The 25,678-nt window shown below is 42.4% G+C and overlaps 1 protein-coding gene across 2 annotated transcripts in view; it reads left to right on the top strand.

Moving 5' to 3' along the window:
- EPG5 (ectopic P-granules autophagy protein 5 homolog) overlaps positions 1 to 25,678 on the top strand; it is a 2,535,958-nt gene that overhangs the window by 1,685,768 nt on the left and 824,512 nt on the right. For both annotated transcript variants that reach the window (XM_044078183.1, XR_006365599.1), the window contains exon 30: positions 7,302 to 7,496. In XM_044078183.1, the coding sequence (XP_043934118.1) occupies positions 7,302 to 7,496 (195 nt within the window). The remainder of the gene's footprint in view (positions 1 to 7,301; positions 7,497 to 25,678) is intronic.

The following is a 25,678-nucleotide window of genomic DNA, read 5'->3' as shown; positions in this document are numbered from 1 at the left end:
CTTGTCAAGCATGTCATCCCAGGCAGAAAGACACTGGATCCCCTTTGAATGACACCAGACATTAAGCCAATTGTTAAAGCTGATCATCTTGTCTCTATATTGTGGCATCATTCTTGGTGAAGGAAGGATACTGCTCAGGGTTAGGGTCATACCTGCCTGGGCTACATAATCAGAGAGCTCCTCTATGTCTCTTTCATGTAGTCCAGGGAGGAATGCGTCTCAGGTCGCTCACACCAGCATGGACAATGACTGTGTCATATTTGTACTTGCTGTGGAGTGACCCAGTGCTTGTGTTATGTGGCGGATTCTAGGGCAGCTTACTGTGTCCCTCTCCTTGTTCAGCCTGGTGAGTGGGACGTCAGTGTGTCTGACTATGGAGTCACCTATGACAAGTATGTTTGGTGTTGTATTTGGCCTTAAGGGCTGTGACTGCTTTGCACACTGCTTTTGTGGTTTATGTGTTGCTTGTGGGGTGTCTTGAGGTAGCAGTTGTTTGGGTGTCTGCTTTGGAGGCCTCTGCTGTTTAGGTAAATTTTTACTCAGAGCCTCCGAGTATGTCTTTGTGTGTTTATGTCCTGCCACATTCCTGTGGTACAGTTTTTTTTTCTTTTTTAGAATTGTATTCTTTGAGCTTTTAATTTGGTCTGTGCAGTAATATGTTGATCAGACACTCAGAATAATTTCTCTGAACCAAAAGCTATTATGTTATGGCACCAAAACCATCTAGATTTACCTCACACTTTCTTTACAGCAGTGAAAGCTACAACATAGCTTTCAGTTTCATACCTTAACCATCATGACCTAGTACGTGCTAGAGTAACACACAAACTTGAAGACTGGGAGATCAAACTGAAATAGGTAGCCCCTGAGAGGGTACATGAGAAAATTATACAAGTGACTATCCACTGCAGAGAGCATCTCTGGAAGATCATCTGGTGTACTATATGCTCACAGATTTGCTTTATCTTTGCAGTGTCCTAAAGTACCCACTCTGTTATTCCTGCTTAGATTTGAATTAAATATGACTCCTGTTCTTTTTGTCTGTTTGCTGCAAGTTGTATACAGTTACTGTGCTTGCTTACAAAGTTAATAGGGTCAGGATCAGGATCATAGGATCATAGGTAGTTACTAGGCTATTGGCCCTGAGGCCCTTACAGGCCTAGCCAGGAATTTAGCCAATGTTCCAACAAGTCAGCACCCTATGCCACTCTCCGAGATAGATGGAATCCCAGGGGTGTATTTTCTGTACCCCATCCAGTTATCAAGGTTGCTCTTAAAAAGGTTTAATGAGGTACTTTGATTTACATGGAGATGGAGTCTATTTTCACAAAAGGGGGAGTCTCTGGGACGCATCTGTCCCGCCAGCAAGTCCTATTGATGTCACAGACCAGGTTCAGGTCTCGTGTGCATGTTACTCGAGTGGAGCTTGACTTGTGGATATACAGCAATCACATCAGGGCAGGGGTCTGTGATTGCTTTGTATGCCAGACAGAGGTCACCTCTGAGGAGTCTGTAGGAGACTGAGTAGAGGGACAGGGCTTTTAGCTTATCTGTGTAGTGTAGATGTTTGAGGCCCTGGATTCTCTGGGTGAGGAATCTCTGTGGTCTCTCCAGCTGCTGCATGTGCTTTGCTAGGTACATGCCAAAAGGGGCATTGTATTCAATAATCGGTCTTATAAGGGAACAATACAGGGATGTTATGAGCACCTTGTCCCTGGATGAGATACCCTTACTAATGAGGTGGGCCATGTAGAAAGCTTTCTGTACAACAGAGGCAATATGGTGATCAAAAGTTAGTTTGCTATCAACCTGGTTTCCCAAGTCCCTCACTACTGATTGCGTGCTTTGTGGCATATTATCAGTGTGATCATTTGTGGGGACGTCATTCTCCCCAAAAGGATGGTGCATTTTTTGGCTTTCAGTTTGAGGCCAAGTTTCTGGAACCAGTCATTTGTTTGGGTGAGACCCTCTTGGAGGATGTCCACATCACTAGGGGAATTGATGACAGCACCCAGCTTGCAGTCATCTGCATACTTGGTCAGCCATAGCCCACTAGATTTGGCCTGCACCTCTGAGAAGTATATCCCAAACAGCAGAGGCCCCAAGACCGATCCCTAGGGTACACCGCTTGTTATGAGTCTGCTACTTGAGGTGGCTTCCCCTATTTTGACCATGTGGGTTCTATCAATAAGCCAGTTTGCTGCCCATCTGATAACATATGGATTGATGCCTAGTTCAAAGAGTTTATCTATTATACCTGAGTTTGGGAATAGTATCGACGGCCTTGGCCAGGTCAAGGTAGGTGGGGTGCACCGTCTTCCCCATGTCTATGGCCTTGGTGACTGTCTCAAAGAAGTCGACCAAATTTAACAGGCATGACCTCCTCTTGATAAAACCAAACTGTGTCAGATCAAGTGTTTGGAGGTTGCCAATGTCCTTGTTAATGAGGTCCATGATAATCTGCTCCATGGCCATGCAGATCAGGCTAGTTAGGCTGATGGGTCTATAATTTCCTGGGTCGGTGGATGCTCCACCTTTGTGCAGAGGGATGACAGTAGCTGTCCTCCACTTGGCTGGGATGACGCTGGTACTCAGGCTTTGGTTGAATAGGTTGCCTAATGGTGCTGCAAGTTCCTGCCTCAGTTCATGTAGGATGCAGTCTGGGATGTTATTGGGTCCCATGGAGACTGTATTTTTTGCCTTTGAGAGGGCAATGATGATTTGCTCCCTAGAGATAAGGGGAGGGGGCAGGTACTGGGGATGTCCTGTTTTACTGATGGGGGAGAAAGAGGAGTGAAGTTTTCACTTTGCCTGCCTGCCAGCAGGTTGGCAATATCTACATGGTTTCTGTATGTGGTGTCCTTGACGACTAGTTCTGAGCAGATCTGGGTGCTTCCCTTGAGATTGCGGAGATATGGGAAGAAAGCCTTATGATTGTCTTTAGTTGATGTGGCCAGTTTGGACTTGAAATTTGCTTTGGAGGATTTCACTAGTGCTTCTTATTTGGTTTACCATTAAAATGTTGAATGATGGTTCAGCAAACGCAGAAAGTTGAATGTGAGTCGACTTTCTGTGTTGCCGAATGTTTGGAGATCGAGATTACATATCAGCGAATGCAAGTGTGCATTCGGTGATAGTAACTCGATGTTATGAGAAGAGTCGCGGTACAGTGCAGAAAGGGAAATGTACCCCTTTCCTCACTGTAGTGCGATCATGAAGTTAGAGTATTTAATTTGCAGCGGGTGTGGTGGGCAGAACGCCCCACATGGGGGTGCAGGGGGGCTTGCCCCCCTGCTAAAACATGAATGACTGTGTAGGTGTTTCACTTACGTTTGCACCTACACTGCCATCATGGCCGATTTTCGACATAAATGTCTAATCTGTTGAATTCGATTAACAGATTTAACATTATAACCTAATTAGTATGTCAGAAGTGTGATATCATTTTCATAGTATCGAACGTTCAGTATTCTGAACTTTGATATTTTGATAGTAACCCCTCTTATTTGCTTGTTCAGACTAAGGAGAGATTGGTTCCAATTAGACACCTGCTTCTTCTTGGTCCTGGACAGCAATTCTTTCCTTTTATTATAGAGTTTATTTATTGTAGATGTCTACCAGACAGGTTTACTCTTCCTTGAGGGCGATAATTTCATCCTGTGTGGTATTCCTTATTCCATGCAGCTATATGGTCATAGAGTACTTTTGTGTAAGTTTAGACATACGTGCCAGTTTCTGTGGAGGGGGAGGGGGCTGCAAAGCTGTTTATACCTTCCTTCAGGAGGTTGTAATCAGCTTTGGAGAAGTGAGGTGGGGAGGTCAAGGAGATGGTGACTTCGTAAGTGACGGCTTTGTGGTCGGATCTTACCAGGGATGATGACACTGTACTGATGCTGAAGTGGTTACTCATGTTGGTTAATACCAAGTCCAAGATAGTTTCATCTCTTGTGGGGGTGTCAGCCAACTGGTCAAGGCATTTGCATTGACAAAATCAAGGAATCTCTGGGCATTTGTGTTTTGACATGAGTGTTTCTTCCAATCTATAGTTGGATAGTTAAAGTTGCCCAGGATCAGGGTAAAGGGTTGAATATAGATGTGAAGAGGTCCAGATTGGTGGAGTGGGCATCTTGAGTCAGAGTTGGAGGCCTTTAGCTAGCTATGATTTGAATAGGGGTCTTGTCAGTTGTTATCTGCACCTGGAGTATTTCCTGTGCACCATACTGTTTGACCAGCCTAGAGGTGTCTTTGTCTTTTATATATATTGCATCTCCACCACCTTTTGTTTTGCTGCCCATGGCTTAGGGTCTGAATGAATGATAGGATGAGTAACCTGGTATGGCTGGGTGCTCTCCGCAGCTTTGAACCAGATTTCTGTGACTGCACAAATGTCAGATTCTTCCAGTGTTAAGAATGCTTGCAATTAATGCAGTTTCATGTTTAGACTCTTAGCATTTAGCAGCATGACCTTTAATTTATGTTTTGATGACATTTTCATGTTGGTAGTTTTGACCTCATGGCATTGCCTAAAAAAAGACACTGGGGGGGAAGCAAGAGCCCTTGCTAGGAAGCTGAAGCCCAAGGGAGACAGATACAGGCCATCTCTGGCAAAGCATTGTGGCTTGTCAGTCATGCCATCCCAGGCTGTCAGGTACTGTATCACCTTGGAATGACACCAGAAACTAAGCCAGTTGTTAAAATTATTTTCTGTTTGTATTGAGGCATCATTCTGGGTGACGGTAGAATGCTGCTTAAGGCTAGGGACATACCTGCCTGGGACACATACTCAGCGAGCTCAATCATGTCTCTCTTCATATAGTCCAGGGAGGTACGTCTCAAGTCATTCATTCCAGCATGGACTGTGACAGACTCCTAACAGTACCAATTGAGAGACTTGAGTGCAATGGTGATATGGTGGATTCTGGCACCCAACAAACAACTAACTGTGACTTTCTACTTATCCACCCTGTTGAAGGGCACATCTGTGTGTCTCACAGTGGAGTCTCCTATGACTAATATGGTGGGTTTATGTTTAGTGGCTGTGAGACACAGGTGTGTGGACTGTGTGTGGTGTGGTGGGTAGTGGAGTTTGTGTGCGTTTATGCCTCAGAGGTCTCTTTTGTTTGGGTATGCTTTTTTTTGAGGGGCTCAGCATATGTGGGGGTGTGTTGTGTAGGTGTGGGTGGTGGTTGAGATGTGGTGTTCATGTTGCCAACCTTCTCAATGCCAGATATACTGGTTTGTGGGGGAGAGAGCAATGACACTAGTTGCTTGATGTATTTGCATCTCTCATAAATTGTGTTCCTAGGTGCTAGTGGTAGAGGGTTGTCCGTGTACATGAGGCATTTGCTACGTTGTCTCAGGATGCCCATATCGACCAGACTGGCAGGAGAAAAATGTTGGAAATTGTCCATCCATATTTGTCAGTAACTGAAAGTGCTAAGAGGGTAAAGGGAGGAAGGTCTATGAGTAGTACTACTAGATGATAACACAAGTGCTAGTAAGGGAAAACGTGTAGCTGGAATACCTCAAAAAGGGTTAGAAAAACATGCAGCTGAAGCTCTGGATGCCGCAGACCTGTATCTAGACTATGCAACTCAATTTTAAGGTTAAGAACTCAGTAAGAAAAAACTCAAAATGAAGCACAGATTAATCACTTATCGTCAAAAGAATAGAACTCGCAGTACGAAAAAATACAATTAAACAGCAATGAAATGCAGTAAAATCCAGTTAAACAGTAATGAATTGCAGTAGATAGCAATGAAATATAGTTAATCAGTAGATTGCTTTGAAACAGTAGCTCACAAATCACAGCAGTAACAGACAGCACAAATAAAGCAGCGTTCAGTAGAATACTGTCATCAGGCTACCAACAAGCAGTAATAAGTACAGCAAACTAAGTGCAGTTGAACTCCTAAGCACAAGCAGCCAAATGAAGTAGAAAGAGGTACATTTTTTTTTTTTTTTTTTTTTAGTAGAAAGTGAAGAGACAGAAAATGATAAGATAATTCAAGGTTGCGAAGCTAGAGGGGTGGGCCTTTACTAAGCTCTCACCATAAAGAGTAGAATGAGCTGATGTAATGTGACTGGGGGGAGTGTCCAGTATCAACTCTGTACAAGAGGCAGGCAACTCAATGCCACCAAGATTTAAGACCACCACAACAGCTGAGCGGGTAGGTGGGACAAAAAAAAAACAGTTGCACAGATTACACAGATATATAGTAAAACAAGTTTAGAAACAGTTGAAAATAAGCACTTATCTTTTTCCAGTATCACAGCAGAGCACTGCAGCTTTGAACAGCTTGAGCAAATAAGTGTAGCTGGTTTAAAACACTGGCTGTTAAAGGCAGAGAAACAGAAATCAGCTCAATTATCCAGTCAAAAATAACAGTGTTGCAGCAATGGTTTTAGCTAGATCAAACTAGACTGATTCTTTCTGCCACAAAGAAAACAGCTAGGCCTCTCTAGACAAAAGATTTCACTACAAGCTCAAAAGGTCACAAAGAGTAACAGATATTCAGCTCTAACAGACAAAAAAGGAGACTAAAATACAGTTGCACAGATTACACAGATATATAGTAAAACAGAAGTGCAGAAACAGATGAAAATAAGCACTAATCTTTTTCCAGTATCACAGCAGAGCACTGCAGCTTTGAACAGCTTGAGCAAATAAGTACAACTGGTTTAAAACACTGGTTATTAAAGGCAGAGAGACAGAAACCAGCCCAATTATCCCTTACTAGTTTGTTGCACTAATGTGTTACTACAGTTAAAAGTTTTTTGCCTGAAGAATTGATAACGGTAGTGTAGGAGTAGTAATGCTGCATTTATACATGGCATAGACCACCTGACATGAAGACGAACAGAAGCAGATGATACAATTTGCCCTCACTGGGAAGGGGGCAAGAGGACCAAAAATAAACCAGATAAATGCTTAGGTGTATGAGTTGAAGCCTGTTTGTTTTTCTGCTGTAAGAGTCTCTTCCTCAGAGTTTTATTCTGGTAAGTAACCCACCCAGAGGTATTATCAGAAGGTATGGAGGATACCTTATATTCTCATTAGTGACTGATCAAACCGGACTCGCTGTTTGGGTGTGAACTATATGAAATTAACAAACTTTTATTTATTTTGTGCTTTGTGTAACTGACGATTTTTAGATATGAGCTAGTCCAGCCTGCTTGGCAGTACAACATCATTATAACACAAATATAAATTTGATAATTTAAAAATAGCACATTTGTGACTAAGTGGCTGACATTTTCTGAAAAAGAAGTGTTTCTCATTGCAATCTTTTCCGTTTTAGGTCTTTATTAGTGATACCAAATCTGAGTGTTCCCCACTGCTGAAAACTATTTTGATGAACAGAAGACTCTGTAGCCTTGTTGCTCCCTACTTCACCCCAAATGCATCACCTGACGAATTTGTGCACCTTTATAAAAAGGTGGTGAACGCCTTGCATGAAGATAACAGTGATGTGATCTTTATGTTGCTGACAAAGGTAATTCATGAATACTGTTTTTATTCTCCTACATCATTGCAGACCTTCAAGGGAATGTAACAGTGATTCAGGGCTGAAATGTACAGTTTCAATTTCTTTAAAAAGTCATTTACATTTTGAGATTAGCTGTGCATCAGAGGGTGCATATAAATGGTTTGCCTTACAGAAACTCAAAGTTACGTAGCTGCAGTCCAAATGAATAGAACACTTGCACTAAGATTCCATAAGGGCTAAATTAAAAAAAAAAACTGCACTGAAATTTTATTAGTCTGGCAGATAGAGCAGACATTTAAGGCTATGAGCTGCTTCTTGTGGTCCAGGGTGTGATGCAGTCAGCCTCCATTTGCCTATTGTGTGACCTTTGCCAAGTTACTTAACCAGGCAGAGCTTTTGGGCAATTGGTAAATTGGACTACGTTCCTCAATGGGCTCCTGGATCTTATGTCTAGTAACTACTTATAAACCTATGCAATATTTCCCACAAACAAGCAAACAGTGAAAAATACAGGCATAAATCAAATAAGAGTAGTCATTAAATGATGCTTTCTGTGTGTCTGACACTCTTGCTTTATGCTGAACATGTGGTATCTCAAGTACCCAATTAAACTAAGTCTTCATTAACAGATAAATAAGACATATTGTTGTGATGGATTCATACTCCAGCATTTCCCTCATCTCTGGGAACAAACTTTCACTGCATCTCAAACAGAGTAGCATTCTTGTCACCTTCAAGGTAAACCTGGATAATTGGATGGGCAACCTCAAATTTTGCCCTGGTCTAGCTTGTCTTGCCTTCCTTGATGCTGGAGAAAATTTTGAATATGGCTTTTGGCTAGGCATATTGTAGTCTGTAGACTAATTTTCTAGTAGTTATCTATGAACCAATACATGAGCTTGATTATATTTTCTGAACATATTTAAAAAAGCTGTATGTGTAGTTGTTTGACTTAGAAGAGGAGAGAAAAAATATTTGCTGGCATTTTAGGAGTTCCTAACAAAGTTTCTTCTTGGAGATCCCTGAACACTTGACAGCTCATCACCATTGTCTCCTGTCCTCCAAATGCACAGGACTTTTTAGAAGTCTTACTATTTATCAGGTAGTATAGCTTCATCCATTTCTATTTATCAGGTAGTATAGCTTCATCCATTTCACTGAGTGCATGAAATAAACTATCACATAGTTATTTGTGATACAAAAATATAACAGGATCAGTTCTGATATAATACTTGCATGTCTCAAAGTTATGCAGTCTTTCCATCACAGCCCCTTTTTATTTAATTGTATTTATTTATCCACCAAGTTGAAACTACCAGTAAACAAAATGCTTAACCAGATCTTATTACTGCTGTATTAAATTATGCCACTGTTGGAGTCTTGTTAAAGAAAATCCACCAAAGCATTTTTAATTACTTGCCATCTACTAGCACTGCATTTTTAGAATTTTTGTTCATAGAATTTGCCAGATCATTAATAGCTTTGGTGAGGGGTTTAAATTGCAGAATTTGCTTCCTTTTTACAGATTTAGGTGAAAGAGCACTACAGATGCGATGTTTGCTCTGAGAGTGTTGATGGAGAAGTACTGAGAAGGTCAGAAGGAGTTGCATTGTGTCTTTGTAGATTTAGAGAAAGCATATGACAGGGTGCCTAGAGAGGAGTTGTGGTATTGTATGAGGAAGTCGGGAGTGTCAGAGAAGTATGTAAGAGTGGTACGGGATATGTACAAGGGTAGTGTGACAGCGGTGAGGTCTGCGGTGGGAGTGACGGATGTGTTTAAGGTGGAGGTGGGATTACATCAAGGATCAGCTCTGAGCCCTTTCTTATTTGCAGTGGTGATGGACAGGTTGACAGACGAGATCAGACAGGAGTCCCTGTGGACTATGATGTTTGCAGATGACATTGTGATCTGTAGTGAGAGTAGGGAACAGGTGGAGGAGACCCCGGAGAGGTGGAGATATGCTCTAGAGAGAAGAGGAATGAAGGTCAGCAGGACTAAGACAGAATATATGTGTGTGTGAATGAGAGGAAGGATAGAGGAATGGTGAGGATGCAGGGAGTAGAGGTGGCGAAGGCAGATGAGTTTAAATACTTGGGATCAACAGTTCAGAGTAATGGTGAGTGTGGAAGAGAGATGAAGAAGAGAGTACAGGCAGGATGGAGTGGGTGGAGAAGAGTGTCAGGAGTGATTTGTGACAGACGTGTACCAGTAAGAGTGAAAGGGAAGGTCTACAAGAGGGTAGTGAGACCAGCTATGTTATATGGGTTGGAGACAGTAGCATTGACAAAAAGGCAGGAGTCAGAGCTTGACATGGCAGAAATGAAGATGTTAAGATTTGCATTGGGTGTGACGAGGATGGACAGGATTAGGAGTAAGTATATTAGAGGGTCAGCCCAGGTTGGAAGGTTTGGAGACAAAGTCAGAGAGGCAAGAGTATGTTGGTTTGGACATGTGCTGAGGAGGGATACAGAGTATATTGGGAAAAAGATGCTAAGGATGAAGCTACCAGGTAACAGGAAAAAAGGAAGGCCTAAGATAAGGTTTATGGATGTGGTGAGAGAGGACATGCAGGTGGTTGGTGTGACAGAACAAGATGCAGAGGGCAGGAAGAAATGGAAAGAGTTGATCTGCTGTGGCGACCCCTAACGGGAGCAGCCAAAAGAAGAAGAGGTGGCATATGCAAGGGCCATGACAGAGGGATGGTGCCCTAATTATATCCCAGACAAGATAGGGTGTGAAGAGTAGCCTGGTCACTGAAGGAGCAGGTGTGGGGAATGAGAATAGAGTGGATGTTATGAACTCTTTGTCCCATCCCAGAAGAAGGGTGGGATTGCCTTGAGAATACTTGCTTTGCTATTAGATTGTTTGGTAGAGACTGGAGAGTCTAATGAGAACATTGGCTGTGTAAGGGACAGGGCTGCCAAAGGGGATGAACTGCATGTGTGTGTGAGAGATACCCCCTCCCATTTTGATTATTGCCTGCTGCTCCCTAGAGCAGTTGCCTTGACACATAATGGAGGTTAGATTTATAAGGAGAAAAGAATGATCTGCCTAAGCTACCTTCAATCGCTTACTTCTTACCTCTACCAACAGTGACTGAGAGTAGACGAAAAAGCAGGTCAGTGGTATTGTAGGACAGGCTGAATGATCAGACTGTAAAAAAACAATTAAAATCTATAAAATAAAATATGCCATTAGACCTTGTCCCTTTAAAATTCATCTGTTAATTAGAAATGAATAAGACATCAGTCTTTTCTCCATCTAGCTGTATGTCAACATGTGTAACTTAAACATTTTATGCAATTTTTAATGCATGAAAATCTGAGGCAATATAAAATGTAGTACATAAATATCTGGCTTTTTACTTGCCTCCTGTTCCAGTTTATTCTGGTCTTCTATTACACACACACACACACACACACACACACACACACACACACACACACACACACACACACAAAAAACGTTAATAAGAAAGCTATATCTGAGTCTATATTCATTTAGAGTGGCTTTCCAGTTTAGAATTTTGAACTCATTTACAGTTTTGTTTTGGCATTTCATCCAGTTTCTTCACAGAAATTGCCATAAGTGTTTCATAACTGCTTCTCTGAATTTCTGTGAATGTTGTGTGTGTGAGTGTGTGAGTATATGTCATGCTTAGTCATCAACCAGAACCCGTATGAAGCTCAGTCGGCCTTCTGTTAACTGAAATTCATACAGCTAGTGTTTGCTCAGGCTCCAGGGCTGTGCATAGCTTTGGTATGGAAGCTGACTACTCTGAAAGTATTGGTGTTGTTTGACTGTATTGGATTTCTTCATTTAAGATTTATCCACTTAAATTTGGCCTACTTTATTTTTGCCCTTATTTTATTACAGGTTGTTTTATTTTATTTATTTATTTTTTAACTCATTACAGCCTGGTGATGCCTGTAGGTGTTTCTGTAGTTATATTCTACTGACATTTCTAGGCGTCCAATGTTGATTGTTGATATTTGCATTAATAATCCAAAAACCATGATATATAACTTGAATTCTGTTTGCTAAACTTAAAGAGATACAGAATACTATTGTATACTGCTTACTTGTATTGTAATGGGTCTACTTTGGATGACCAAAACGCCAGTTCGCCGACACGCAAAACACCGAGACCAAACAACCGAAAATACACAATACCGACAACTCACAAAACCGAACACTATTACACCGACGCACAAAACGTAAATTACACATTACACACAATTACATATCCACTAACCTTAACCCAAACCCTAACCCTAAGGTCCGACTCTACCGCACACTTACCCTACCCGCACCCTAACCCTAACTCACTTAACCCACCCCTAAACCTAAAGTCCGTCACTATCGCACACTTATCCTACCTGCACCCTAACCCACTTAACCCACCCTAAAACATAAAGCCCGTCACTATCACATACTCACCCTACCCGCACCCTAACCCTAACTCACTTAAACCGCCCCTAAACTACAGTCCGTCACTGTCACACACTTACCTTACCCGAACCCTAAGTCCGACACTACCGCACACTCACCTTTGCCACACCCTAACCCTAAATCCCTCACTATCGCACACTTACCTGTCCGCTTCCTAACCCTAAATCCCTCACTATCGCACACTTACCGAGTCACGCTCACAAGTTGCCCATGTCGGTCTTTCGGCTGTCAGGATTTCACCTTGTCGATCACCTTCGTTTTCGGTTGTTTGGTCTCTGTGTTTTGCGTGTCGGCGAACTGGCATTTCGGTCATCCAAAGTAGACCCATTGTAATAATGTTCATATTTCTCTAATTATCTCAAAAATCAAGTGAAAGGCAGAACTGCTTAGCCTCATATGAAAGTTCATAGCTGTATAAAGAAAATGCTACTAGCAGTATGTGTGTTCCTTAAATGGTTACTGAGATATCCTAAGCTGTTTATACAATATTACAAAAATTAATATTAATGTGTTTAATGTGTTATAAAAGTTGGTTTAAGAATTAGAATCAAATGAAATCAACCTCTGAAAAGGTTACTGTGTACTGAATAGTTTGCCCTTTTCAGTTTTTTTAGTAACACATATGGTTCTAGAGACATGAACATTTGTTTGAACTGTGAGGTGACAACTTCATTTTTTAAAGGCTTAGGCTATATCAATTAAATTTAGAGTCCAGACCCAAGAGAGTTCCATTGGAGGGAATGAGTTAAATTATTCTTCTCAAGGAGGTTTAAAATTGCTTGTTTGGGAAAAGATTTGTTTTACATTCATACTGACTACAAAGGAATACAAATTTTGTTAATTTGAGGGTAGAGCTGAGAAGCAGAATTTCTTTTTTTAGGGTAGGCAGAGCAAGAAAAGGTTTAATATGTGGGAGTGGCACATCCCTGTAACACCACTGCTATTTTGTGACTATTCTGGCTTCCTTCATTTAAGGCTTGCATACCTCTTGATTTTTACTCTTAATGTGTTATAGTTTGTTTTATTTTAATTTGTTTTTCTTTTACTTTGAAACTGAACCAAAAACAAAGTCCAAACTGGCCGTAATCTTTTATTATAAGTATAGAAAGTGACTGGTTCTTAAAATTGTTTTAGTATTTAAAGACTATCATGGTTATGTGAAGTTTGTCTGATGAAGGGTTTTTTAACCTGAAAGCGCTTACATTTTATAATAAAAAATTATGGCCAGTTTGGACTCTGTTTCGTTTATTTTTGGATCTGTTCTTACAAGAGGTTCGAGAGGAGTCCTTAAAGGAAGTTAAGAGGCTTGTGTTTTGCTACATTTTACTTTGAAATTGCTGTTTTTTTTTTTTTCTTGTTATTTGTTATTGTCATAGGAAAAATAAACTTTAAAAATGATCAATACACTGTAGGTTCAGGTTAAGGCACTTTAATCTTGCAGCAAGAAGACAAAAATGTGCTAATACAGAGTTTGTCTAACTAAAATCAGGAAGTAAGTTCATCTTTATACACTTTCTAATAAGACATTGCCTACCAAGCTGACGTAACAGATCACAAGTTTTAACATCATCATTTCATAGCAGCTGTTTGTTTATGATTTTCTGCTTGCACTATCAGTTTTATGAAAAACTTCCCAAGAAAAACAACGTGGCCTTGGTGACCACTGGTTAGATACAACTTCCCACTGTTATGTTACCATTCAAGGGTACTATAGCTAATTCGAGCACAAAGCAAGTACAGATTCTTCAAGCAGTCTTTTGTTTTATGTATCTCATAACACGAACAGAGCTGATTGTTCATATTCAGTCATATTATAGAAAACAGTATTGTTCTATTCATACATTTTCCTGACCTAGCAGATAATCACCTGCTTCTCAGTACATTTCCAAAAGGCATAAGCATGAATTTTGCTGTGCTAGCAAATACTAGGTCAGGGTGCATCTTGCAGTTTCAGAAAGCATACTGTGGTTTGAAAAATCATCTTATAATTTCATACAGAATTAAGCTTGTACATAAAATAGAATGAAATGTGTTAACCCTTTTTGCTTCTAATAAATATAAAAATGAATATTCTTCTGATAGTTATGTAAAGCTCTTGACTGTTCATTGATTGCAAAGGAATTAAATCTAGCTAATCTGAGAGAGAAGCTGAGGAGTAGAATTTCTTATTTAGGATAAGCAGAACAGAAAAGATTCATAGATTGTTACTAGGCTAATGACCCAGGGGGGTGCTTTCTAAGCCTAGTCATGTTTTCCTAAAAGAATGATGATGTCCTGTATCCAAAGAAGACATTGAGGACCAGGCATTTATAAGCTACCTCTGGCCATAAGGGACATGGGTGCCAGACCACTGTAAATTTCCTATTCCCCATCCACTGGTCTAGGTGGCACTTATTTTGTAATAAATGAACTCAGCTTCACATGCCTGTTCATGTTCTGTAGGAGAAGCAGTTTCTGGGACACATATCTCTCCAGCGTGTTCTGTTTAAGACACAGACAAAATTCAGGTCCTTAAACTTTGTATTTCTGGTGCTGTTTGACTTAGAATGTGTAGAAGATTCATAAGTGTGGGGTTTGCAGATGCCTTATAAGCCAGGCATAGAGCACCCCTCAAGCAATCTGTTGGAGACTGAGTATAGGGAATGGGCTTTAAAGCACTCTGCATAAGACAACTTTGTTATGCCTTGTATTCTTTTTGTAAGGTGCATCTGAGTTTGCTTTGGTTGCTGTGGTCACTGCATAAGCCTGATCAGGTACATACCAAATGGAGCATTGTACTATGTGACTGATCTGATAAGGGCAGAGTACAGTGAAGTAATGACCTCTTTTGACCTTGATGCCATACTTATAAATTAGAAAACAGAATGGCAGAAAAAAAATGGCAAAAAATAAAATACTTTATTCACAAGGTGATTTAAGGTACTCAAGCAGTAGGGCGCCATTTTCAAAAAGAAACATGCAGTGGTAGAATCAGGAGCGCTCAGCTCCCCAACCCATTAGTGCACACACAGTAAGTGTTGCTTCTTCTTTGTTCATTATCCATTACATTCTGTGGTAATTGTTAATACCATATTGAGAATGGATACATTGTTTTGTTGACTGTACACCTTCTCTACCCTACTTTGCTATAGAACGCAATTGCAATGCTTCTTGATTCACCGAGTTCCATAACAGTATTTTTATCACAGTAGTCTGTCCGATATCTACAGAATTATGTAGAATTGCTTGTACTGTGTGTTAGGGGTTGTACAGTATTTGTATTAGCCATTCCCATATCGGCATTTATTTTTCAGTAGCTGTGCTTGCAATTTAGAGGCTGGATAAGACCTAGGTATTATTGTACTACCTCCAATTTGTTGAATTGCATAATACTTTCTTACTGTTGCAATTTAGAGGTGTTCTCCCAACCTAGAATTGTTGTTTAATAAGGAATGAATTACCATATAAATTACTGTTAGATAAGCTGTGTCTCTTCATGCTCTCACCATATCGGTCCATTTTCTCCTTTCCTTCCTTCACATCTAATCTAGTTCTGTTCCTTCCCTCCCTCACTCTGCCTGTGTCTCGCTGTCTGCTTTCATTCTCCCCTCTCCTCTCTTTCTCTTCTACCTATTTTCTAGTGCCATCTCTAATCTCCTCTTCTCTTCTGTTTTCTTTCAGAATACAGTAGGTGGTAACAGCAAACAGGAGTGTTCCCCTCCCTCTTGGGCTCAAATTAAACCAACAGAGCATTTGTTCATGAATACTGACTGTAATTAAACTGCTCGAAATTGTATTATTTGGCTACAGTGTTACATTTGTACCATGCAAATTGCGTCAGGGCTGCAGTCGCCATTGTTAGTACCTGTCTGCACCCCCCCCTTTACCACCCTTTACTGCAAGTCTGTATATCCCTCTAAACCTCCAGTTTTCCCCTCTCCTTTACCACTTCAGTGGCCTTCTCATAATAACACCTTATTTGAAATTTCCACTTGTGTTTTGCAGAATCTTGATAGAAATTCTACATACACTTCAAGACTTGCTTACATTGTGTAACAACTTACCTGAACTGATAGTTTTCTATAGGCCTCCTCTCCACCATTTTACCAGTCTCGGATCTTGTTCTGTCCTGCTTGGGCTCACTCCACTCCCCTACCCTGCCCCCATTCCTCACTCACCCCCACTACCTCTGAATTTATAGTCATGCAGTCACGCCCACTCCACATTCCAACCAATCCCAACACACCCTTCCCCCTACACCTCTATATCTCTTCACAAATACATTCCTTCTCAGCATACCCAATTTTAACCTAGGCGCCTCCACCCCTTGAATCTTTAAAGCTACACACCTCTCTCTTCCTAAAACTACTGCAGCTCCCTTATTGTTATCCATCCCCACTATAATCTTCATACTACCATGCACAACACCTTTCTTACACCACTATACTTAACTCTTCTTCTAACCCTCCTCTGTCTTCTTCTCCAACTCCCCTATCTCCCATATTTTACCTACTCCCCTCCCTACCACATCACCTCCTCTCTCCACAAACAAGAACCCCTCTACTCTGCCTACATCTCCCCCTACCTATACCACATCAACAACCCCCTCCTCTTGCACAAAATACACTTTGTGACCTCTAAAACCTCTTACACCCCCAACTCCATCTTCTCCTACTTTTCCCATATTCCCCACCCAACTTTCTCCCCTACCCCCCATCCAAACTCCATAAATACTCTCTGACTTCTGCCCCTCAATATTTAAACAAATTTCTGTCCTTCTCTCAGGTGATATTCACCCAACCCTGGACCTCCAACCCATCTAAATTCCAACCCCCCATCCCCACTATCCTCTTCCTGTAAATCACTCCACTATTTGCCACTTTTAATGCCCAAAGCCTCTGTAATAAGATAGCTAACTTTCATGCTTGGCTCTCCCACTACCGGGATATCCTAACCATCTTCGAAACGTGGCTCAAGCCCCACCTAAAAGACTTTGAAATTACCCCTCCCAACTGTAAAATCATTAGAAACAACAGACATCATAAAAAAGGGGGTGGAGTTACCTTACTTTTCTCCTCTTCCCTCACAGTCACTCCCTGCACCAATCCTATACCTCAGTTTTCTACAGCTGAACTAACCCTGGCCCCCTAAAAGATTAACAATCATAAAAATATACTGATAGTTGCCCTTTACATCCCACCAGGTAACAATATCCCAATAATTGAAGATATCCTTTCCTGTCTTTCATCTAATATTTCCAATAAAACAATTATTGTAGGAGACGTTAACATCAACTGGGAATCCATCCGCTCAGTCTCTTCAGCCCACAACATAAACCTATATGTTTTTTCCCAATTAGTTAACTCTCCCACCTTGACTGGATACTTGTTTCCCATCCCAACAATATCACTGGTAGTGGAACCCTCCCTAACTCACTTAGCAATCATTTACCAGTATTTGCACTCCGCTCTTTCTCCGCCCTGCAAACAAACTGGAACCCCCCTGAAACCCTTCCTCTAGATGATGCTGTTGCATATTTCAACTCCTCCTTCAATAACATACTCAGTAGTTTTGCCCCCCCTCCAGAACTAAAAGAGTAAAATCCAAAACAGCCCCATGGCTTTCTAAAGATACCATTAAGCTCATGCATACCCAAGATAAACTGTGGAAATGGCACCAGAAATCTAAAACACCAATCTCTCTTACAGAATTCAAACAACTTAGAAATTTAGTTAAAAAACAAATTGCCTCTGATCGAAAATCTTATTACTCTCAACTCCAAAACACTCATAAAACTAAATAATAAAAGTCTTGCAGCAGTATCTTCACCCTCCTAAGCCCTGGCACAAAAGACAGTCCTTGCCCTGACTCCAGTGCACCAGACCAACTCATAGCCTCCAACTTTAACACTTTCTTCATAAACTCAATAACCAGACTAACCACAACATTCCCAAAAAACTATCTCCTCCACCCTCATCTACCTCCTCACAATTCTCTACCTCCACCACAAATACTACTCTCCTCCCTCCTTTCTCTCTTAAAACTGTGCACATCAGCACTGTAAAAAAAACTTCTTTACAAACTAAAGCTCTATTCTAATGCCCCAGATAACTTACCTTCCCACTACATTAAACTAGCTGCTGATGGCATTGCTCTCCCTATCAGCATATTAATTAACCGGTCAATCCAAGAATCCTATGTGCCCCGCCTCTAGAAAAAGGCCTTCATCATTCCTCTACACAAAGGAGGTAATAACACTACCATCTCCAATTTCCACCACATAGCCATACTCTCCCCTGTCTCTAAAATACTGTATTCACATTCAGCTATTACCTCACCTTCTAGACAACCATCTTCTAACCCCAACACGACATGGCTTTAGACCAGGTCACAGTACCAACACTGCCCTCCTTTCTTTCCTTGACAATATCAACCATGCATGTGACTCCGGTAAAATAGTATCCTCCCTTTTCTTAGACTTATCCAAGGCCTTTGATGCCATCTCCCACTCCTTACTACTAGAAAAGCTCTTTAACCTCAATCTCTCTCTTTTAACCATCAATTGGTTCTCAAGCTACCTCTCAAATAGGCAACAGGCTGTTAAATGGAAGAACTGTACCTCCTCCTATTTAGACACCCTTACAGGCATTCTTCAAGGCTCAGTACTGGGTCTTTACTCTTCAAAATCTTTATAAATAATTTCTATCATTGCATACCCAATACTAAACTCGTCCAATATGCTGATAACTCGACTATCATCTGCTCTGGTCCATCTCTCCCCTTCCTCCTGCAAGCTACTCAAGCAGCCTTTTCTAGTACTGAGGCTTGGATGCTTAACAGTCATCTAGCTCTTAATCCATCCAAATCCAAAGTTATGATATTCACTCCTACATAAAACACCAAAATAGATAAAAACTCCTTCATCATAACAAGTCATAATAAGACATCAATTGAAGTAGTCTTCCATACCAAGCTTCTTTGAGTTATTATTGATGAACAACTCAAGTTTGATATACACCTTTAAACTATCATTAAAAAATCTCACCAGAAGCTTGGTATGCTTTACCGTCACAGTCGCTTTCTAACCCCCTCTTCTAAGCTTACTCTTTCAGCAACCTATCTTCTCCCCTCTCTTATGTGTAGCGCTCCCATCCTTATCAATCTCCAAACCTCTCTCAAAGGCTAAACTGGCATCCTTTTACAATAAAATTGCAAAGTTTGCCAAGGTGCCAAATCATCTTTATATCACTGCAACTCTCTACACTCTTTAAACTGGCTGGAGCTTCCCCACTATCTCTTTTACATTCAAATCTCCACTGCCCACAAAGTCATTTTCAAGCCCTCACACTGCCCTTCTCTTGCTACTACCTTCACTATCATCTTACTGACCGATCCCTCAGATCTAACAATCAAAACCTTCTCAAAATATATAAACCATCACGCACTCCTGGCCCACTCCTATTATCTCATTCCTTAGCATGGAAGTGGAACTCCCTTCCTCCCTACATTTGAACTAGACAATCTCCCTCTACCTTCAAAAGCTTGCTTCACTCTTACCTCTCTTCCAAATGGGAATACTCCTGCTCCCACCCCTCCTAATCTATACACCACACCTTCTGCTTTCCACTCCACTTCCATCTTGTATTTCTTCTCCTACTCTCCTCCTCACTCATAGGTTCATAGGTTCATACTAGGCTATCTGCCCTAGGGCATTTATAAGCCTAGCCAGAGTGTGTGTGGCTTTCGCCACCCCTTGGGATGAGAATACTACGCCCATTTAGGGTTTAGTTTACTGTGCCTCTGTCTTGTAGTGACACAGAGATGACCCCCGGGGTATACCTACGATCTCCAATCCACTCGTCAAGATTTCTCTTGAAGAGAGTTAGTGAGGGGCTCTGCCTAACATAGACTGGGATTCTGTTCCAGAGTGTAGGGAGCCTCTGGGTTATGAATCTGTCCCTCCAGCACATCCTATTTATTTCTGTGTTGAGGTTCAAATCTCTTGCTCTTGTGGCTCTGATGGATTTGGATTTTCTTAGGTGGCGCATGTCCATTAATTCCAGATTGGACATGGCTTTGTACGTCAGGCATAGATCACCTCTGAGTAGGCGGTATGCGACTGAATAGAGCTGGAGTTTCTTCAGCCGGGCAGCATATGACATATGTTTCAGACCCTTTATCCTCTTGGTGAGGAACTTTGGGGTCTTTCTAACTGCTGCAGGTGTCGGGTAAGATACATCCCAAATGGGGCATTGTACTCAATCATAGGCCTGAGAAGAGAAGAGTATAGGGGCACAATGACCTCTCTTGATCTAGATGTGAATCCCTTCATAATAAGGTGGGCAATATAGAAGGTCTTCCTAACCACCTTGGCAATGTGAGTGTCAAATGAGAGGTTACTGTCGACTTGGGTCCCTAGGTCCCTGATTACCTCTTCCGTACTTAATGGATTACCGGTAACTTGTTTTTCCCAAAGGGTATGACTATACATTTTTTGGTGTTCAGTTTAAGGCCATGGCTCTGGCACCAATTATCCGTTTCTATGAGGCCTTTCTGAAGGATGCTTGTGTCCGCTGGAGTGTCAATTGCAGTCATCTGCGAACTTTGTCGGCCACAATCCTCCTATGTTTGCTTGCACCTCGGAAAAATAAATGTCGAACAAGAGGGGTCCCAGGACTGAGCCCTGTGGGACACCGCTTGTGACTGGCTTAGAGTCTGACATGGCTCCAGCAATTCTGACCTTGTGGGTTCTGTCCTTGAGCCAGTTTGCAACCCATCTTGTGACATATGGGTTTACATTTAAGCTGGTGAGTTTGTCAATGATGCCCGAGTGGGGTATTGTGTCGAAGGCTTTTGCAAGGTCAAGGTAGGCTGTGTGAACTGCCTTACCCTCATCAATGGCCTTAGTGACAGTTTCAAAAAAGTCGACTAGGTACAAAAGGCAGGATCTGCCTTTGACAAAGCCAAATAGGGTAAGATCCAATGTCTGTATGTCCCCAATGTCTTTGTTTATGAGTTCCATAATGATCCATCCCATAGCTTTGCAGACCAGGCTCGTCAAGCTTATGGGGCGGTAATTTCCAGGGTCCGTAGAAGCACCTCCTTTGTGGAGTGGGACCACTGTTGCTGTATGCCACTCTTTGGGTACGTATCCTGTAGTAAGGCTAAGATTAAACAGCAGCCTTATGTGCGGGTTTAGTTCCTCTTGGAGTTCATGTAGCACGCAGCCCAGGACACCGTCCGGTCCCATTGATGCTGTGTTTTTAGCTTTGGAGAGGGCGGCTCTCACCTGGGCATCTGAGATGTTAGGGAGGCTACACTCTGCTGGGATAGATATTTCTCCTTTTGGGGGGGGGGCGGAGAAATTTGCACTGAACCTGTCTGCCAGAATGTTGGCAATATCTGTGGGTTTAGTGTATTTTGAGTCATTTTGGACTAACTCTGGGCATATCTGGGAGTTTCCACCCAGGTTTCTAACATAGCTAAAAAAGGCCTTGTGATTGTCTTTTGTGTCTTTTGCGATTTTTCTCTCAAAGTTGGCCTTGGATGATTTTATGAGTGATCAAGTTTTTGCTAGTACTGATCAGAGATGCCTTCCCTTTTGGGGATTTTGCTCTATCATGTAGTAGCTTCCTCCTCCTGTTGTAAAGTTTGTTAATGGCTGGGGTCCACCAGACAGGACGCCTGCCTTTGTGGGAATGGGTCTTGGTTTTATTAGGGATTGCATGATCCATGCATTCTTGAAGGTGTCCGTAGAAGGCATTTATAAAGGATTCAGCGGTGTGGGTTGTGGTTTCCACTGGCCCAGGGGCCTTGAAAGATACCACTTCAGTCTTAAGAAGTGTGAAGTCGGCTTTTGAGAAATTCTTCACTGTGATCTTCTGTGCAGGGGGTGGGGGTGGGATGTAGATTTCCAGTGAGATTAATTTATGGTCTGATCTCACCAATGAGGGGTATACTTCTGGTGTGGAGCAATTTGTCCCCATGTTTGTGATGATCAGGTCTAGTATATTATCTCCTCTTGTGGGAGTGGTGACTAGTTTTTCCATCGCATTTGAGTTTATGAATTTGAGCTAGGGTGTTGGGGCTTGGTTAATGTTCCCAGTCTATGCTTGGGTAGTTGAAGTCTTCCAATATGATGGTATTTGGAGAGACATTCATACTCCTGTGTCTTCAGGAAGGCTGAGTGGGGTTCCTGAGTTTGAGAGGGTCGTCTGCAGCATGCTACAAACTGTAGGGCAGATGTCCTTCAAGAATGCAACTGCAGTCATAACATATGGGTTGTCCTGCCTCAGGCAGCCCTTGGTCGGCCGGATTCCAAAGTCTGGGTCCGGCGTCAGCTGGTGTCGCCTCCTCTCCGACGTCAGAACGGCTGGAGTATAAAGACATCGGCCGACGCCATCTTCTTCAGTCTTTCTTGCCGCACGGTGCCCGAAGCAGAAGCAGTTCGCAAGTGCCGGTCGGTCAGCTCCTGGGTTTTCAGTACCGAAGTCATCTAAAAGCTAAGTACCCCGTTGGGGAACATTTTTTCTTGCCTCAGCCGATGTCAGAACAAATTGAGAAAGTTAATAATTGTTTGTCTTGTGGTAAACAAATACCTCATAAGGACTTCCATTCTTATTACCTCCCTTGCCTGGGCCCAAACCACGACGTCTCGGCCTGTGCTGCCTGTGCTTGCTTTAATAAGCGCACTCTCAGGTGCCGGGCAGAATTTGCCAAAGACTTTTTCGGCTAATCTTTCGCTTATATCATGCCGTCGGAACAACCGACATCTCAATCTACCAAAAAACGAAAGTACTGGGACCGACATCCTCGGCCCGCGTCCTCCACCGATACTCCTCCTAAACCCTCCTCGAGTGCTTCGGTCCCTTCGGAAGTGGTAATTCAACCGCTCCAGGCCGATGACACAGCGTTAACACGTCCTTCGGTCTCGGAGTCTACACCGGTGCCGGTTGTTGATTTTCCTCCATCTACCCGACACCATTCCTGTGGACAAGGTTACTCCTGCACGTGGGGCAGCTAGGCCTCCTGTATCCATGTCCATCAAGGCCTTTGCATGTGCTAAGGCCGCCAGCCAGGCCAAGGCCCATCCTAAACCTACTGCCCAGGCCCCTTCTTCTGATAAACAGATCATGTCTCTTGCTGCAGATCTTATTTCTCTTATCAGAGGGTCTCACCCTCATCCAGACAGAGGTTCTCAGCCGCCTGCAGAGAAAAGGCCCAGACCTGAGCAGGCCAACAACCTCTCTTCAGATGAAGCCTCTGGGGATTCTGAGCATTCAGGCACCCAAGAAGAATCCTTCCAAGCCTATGAGGACTCTGATGCTGAGGAATCAATTCCCTCTGCCTCTCCTCCAGAGGATTTTTCGTTCGGTGAAGTCCTACACTCCATGAGGGAGCATTTTAAATGGCAGGGTCAGGAATTCTCTGATTCCAGGAAAAGACTACGTACCTTCCTCAAGCTTCCCCAGCACAGACCTTTAGCTATCCCTCCAGTTATGGATGTCCTGGATGATGTTTTCTCCGACTCCAGTGCTAACCCTGATTCTCTCCCTCCTGCTCCTGTCAAGCCAGACAGATATTATAGGGTCCCTGACACCCACAAACATCTCTTTAAGGCCCATTCTGTGGATCTAGAAACTATTTCACAGGGCCCCAAGGGAGTGGCTACTTCCACAGCCAAGAATCCACTGCCAGCGGATAGGGAAGCTAGGTCCTTGGAGAGATGGGGTAAAAAAGTTTATACCTCTACTACCCTGGCCATGAGGTCACTTAACTGCCTTTTTCATATGTTTCAGTACCAGGATTTTTTACTGGATGATTTACAGAAAAAGATAGCCTCTCCTGAGCCTATTGATAGAAAGGCATTGCAGAATCTAGTACATAACACTCAGCAGGTTAGCAATCATTTTCTTCAGTGTGGTTATGATGCATTGGAGGCTTCATGTAGGGCAGCTATGACTGGGGCTGTTATACGTAGACATGCTTGGTTAAAAGAACAGTCACTGCCAGACCATGTTAAAGTAACGTTACTTGATGCACCTCTGGAAAAACAGAAGCTTTTTGGTGCTAATGCACAAGATGTGTTGAAGTCCATTGAGGAAAAAGCTAAATCAGTACAGACAGTCATTCAAGATTTCCTCCAGGTTATAAAAGCAGCCTCCCAGATTCAGCAGGAATTGGCCTTCAAAGAATTGGTCCTTTCCAGACACTGACAAGTTTCAAAGGGGAAAAAACAGGCATGCCCGAGGTAGAGGGCAATACCGAGATTCTACAGGGGCAGCCAATGGCAACCACCAAATCAAAGAAGTGGCAGACAGTCCAGCTGCACCACAAGGACAACCACAATGATAGCAAACTTGACTTTCATACCGCCTTGGGATACAAAGGTTCAAAGAGAAGCACCTTTGGGGAAAATTATCCTTATTCTCAAAAAACTGGCATATCTTAACCAAGGACAAATGGATTGTGGATTTAATAGACAAAGGTTACAGATTCCACTTCCATACTTTACCAATAAGACAAGGCATGCCAAACCTGCCACTTCATCAAAGGGCAGAGGCACTCATTCAAGTTTCAAAGCTGTTAAATATAAAAGCAATAGAAAAGGTCCCTCCACAGGAACAAGGCCAGGGATTTTATTCAAGACTGTTCCTTGTTCCAAGAAAGGAAAACAAATGGAGGCCTATACTGGACTTCTCTACTCTAAATACTTATCTCATTGTGCCAAAGTTCAAAATGCTGACGTTGCAGCAACTCCTTCCCATGCTGGGCAAGGGGTCTTGGCTGGTCACTCTGGACCTCAAGGAGGCATACCTGCATGTCCCAATCAGACAAAGCTGCAGAAGATACCTCAGATTTCTTGCAGGGACAGAGCATTATCAATTCTCAGCATTGCCGTTTGGCTTATCTACTACGCCCAGAGTGTTCACGAAATGCCTGGCATCAGATGTGGCATGAATGGATGCTGCATCCTCACATTTTCTCACAAATAACAAGGACATGGGGAAGACCGGACATAGATCTCTTTGCTTCTCACATGAATCATCACCTGGAAAAGTTCTGTACAAGGACCCACCATCCTCTAGCCTGGAAAACGGATGCTCTCTCCTTCAGCTGGAATTCCCTAACAATTTATGCATTCCCTCCTCTACCACTGCTGACCAAGGTGATACTGAAGATCAAAGCAGAACAACCAACAGGCATTTTGATAGCTCCAGACTGGCCAAGGCAGCACTGGTACCCATTAATGTTGAGCATAACTCGGACCAAACCGTGGCCTCTGCCACTATGGCCTCTGCTTCTAACACAAAATGATTACAGGACTGTTCATCAAAACCTGAAAACATTGCATCTGACAGCCTGGAGGTTACCATAACTCCTTCCGATATCTCTCTTTCCAAAAAAGTTCAAGAGATCTTACTGGAAGCACGCAGACCTTCCACCAGAAAAACCTATTCATTCAAGTGAAAGAGATTCATCATCTTCAAGTGAAAGAGATTCATCATCTGGAATGCTAACAGGGGTCAGGATACAACAGTATTTGAGTATACCTCAGATATTGGAATACTTGGCAGAAATGTTTCATACTGGTCTCTCATATTCTTCCATAAAGATTCATGCCTCAGCAATCTCAGCAAAATACAACTGTGATCCACCTGTGTTTTCACATCCTTTGCTAAGACAGTTCCTAAGAGGGATAAAGAATATCAAACCTCCCAGGAAACCGCCAGTACCTGCATGGGACCTCAATTTC

The sequence above is a fragment of the Protopterus annectens genome, chromosome 1.part1 (genome assembly GCF_019279795.1).
Source record: "Protopterus annectens isolate FY-2018-M chromosome 1.part1, PAN1.0, whole genome shotgun sequence".
Taxonomy (NCBI): domain Eukaryota; kingdom Metazoa; phylum Chordata; order Ceratodontiformes; family Protopteridae; genus Protopterus; species Protopterus annectens.
This window is presented reverse-complemented; position numbering and strand designations above follow the sequence as displayed.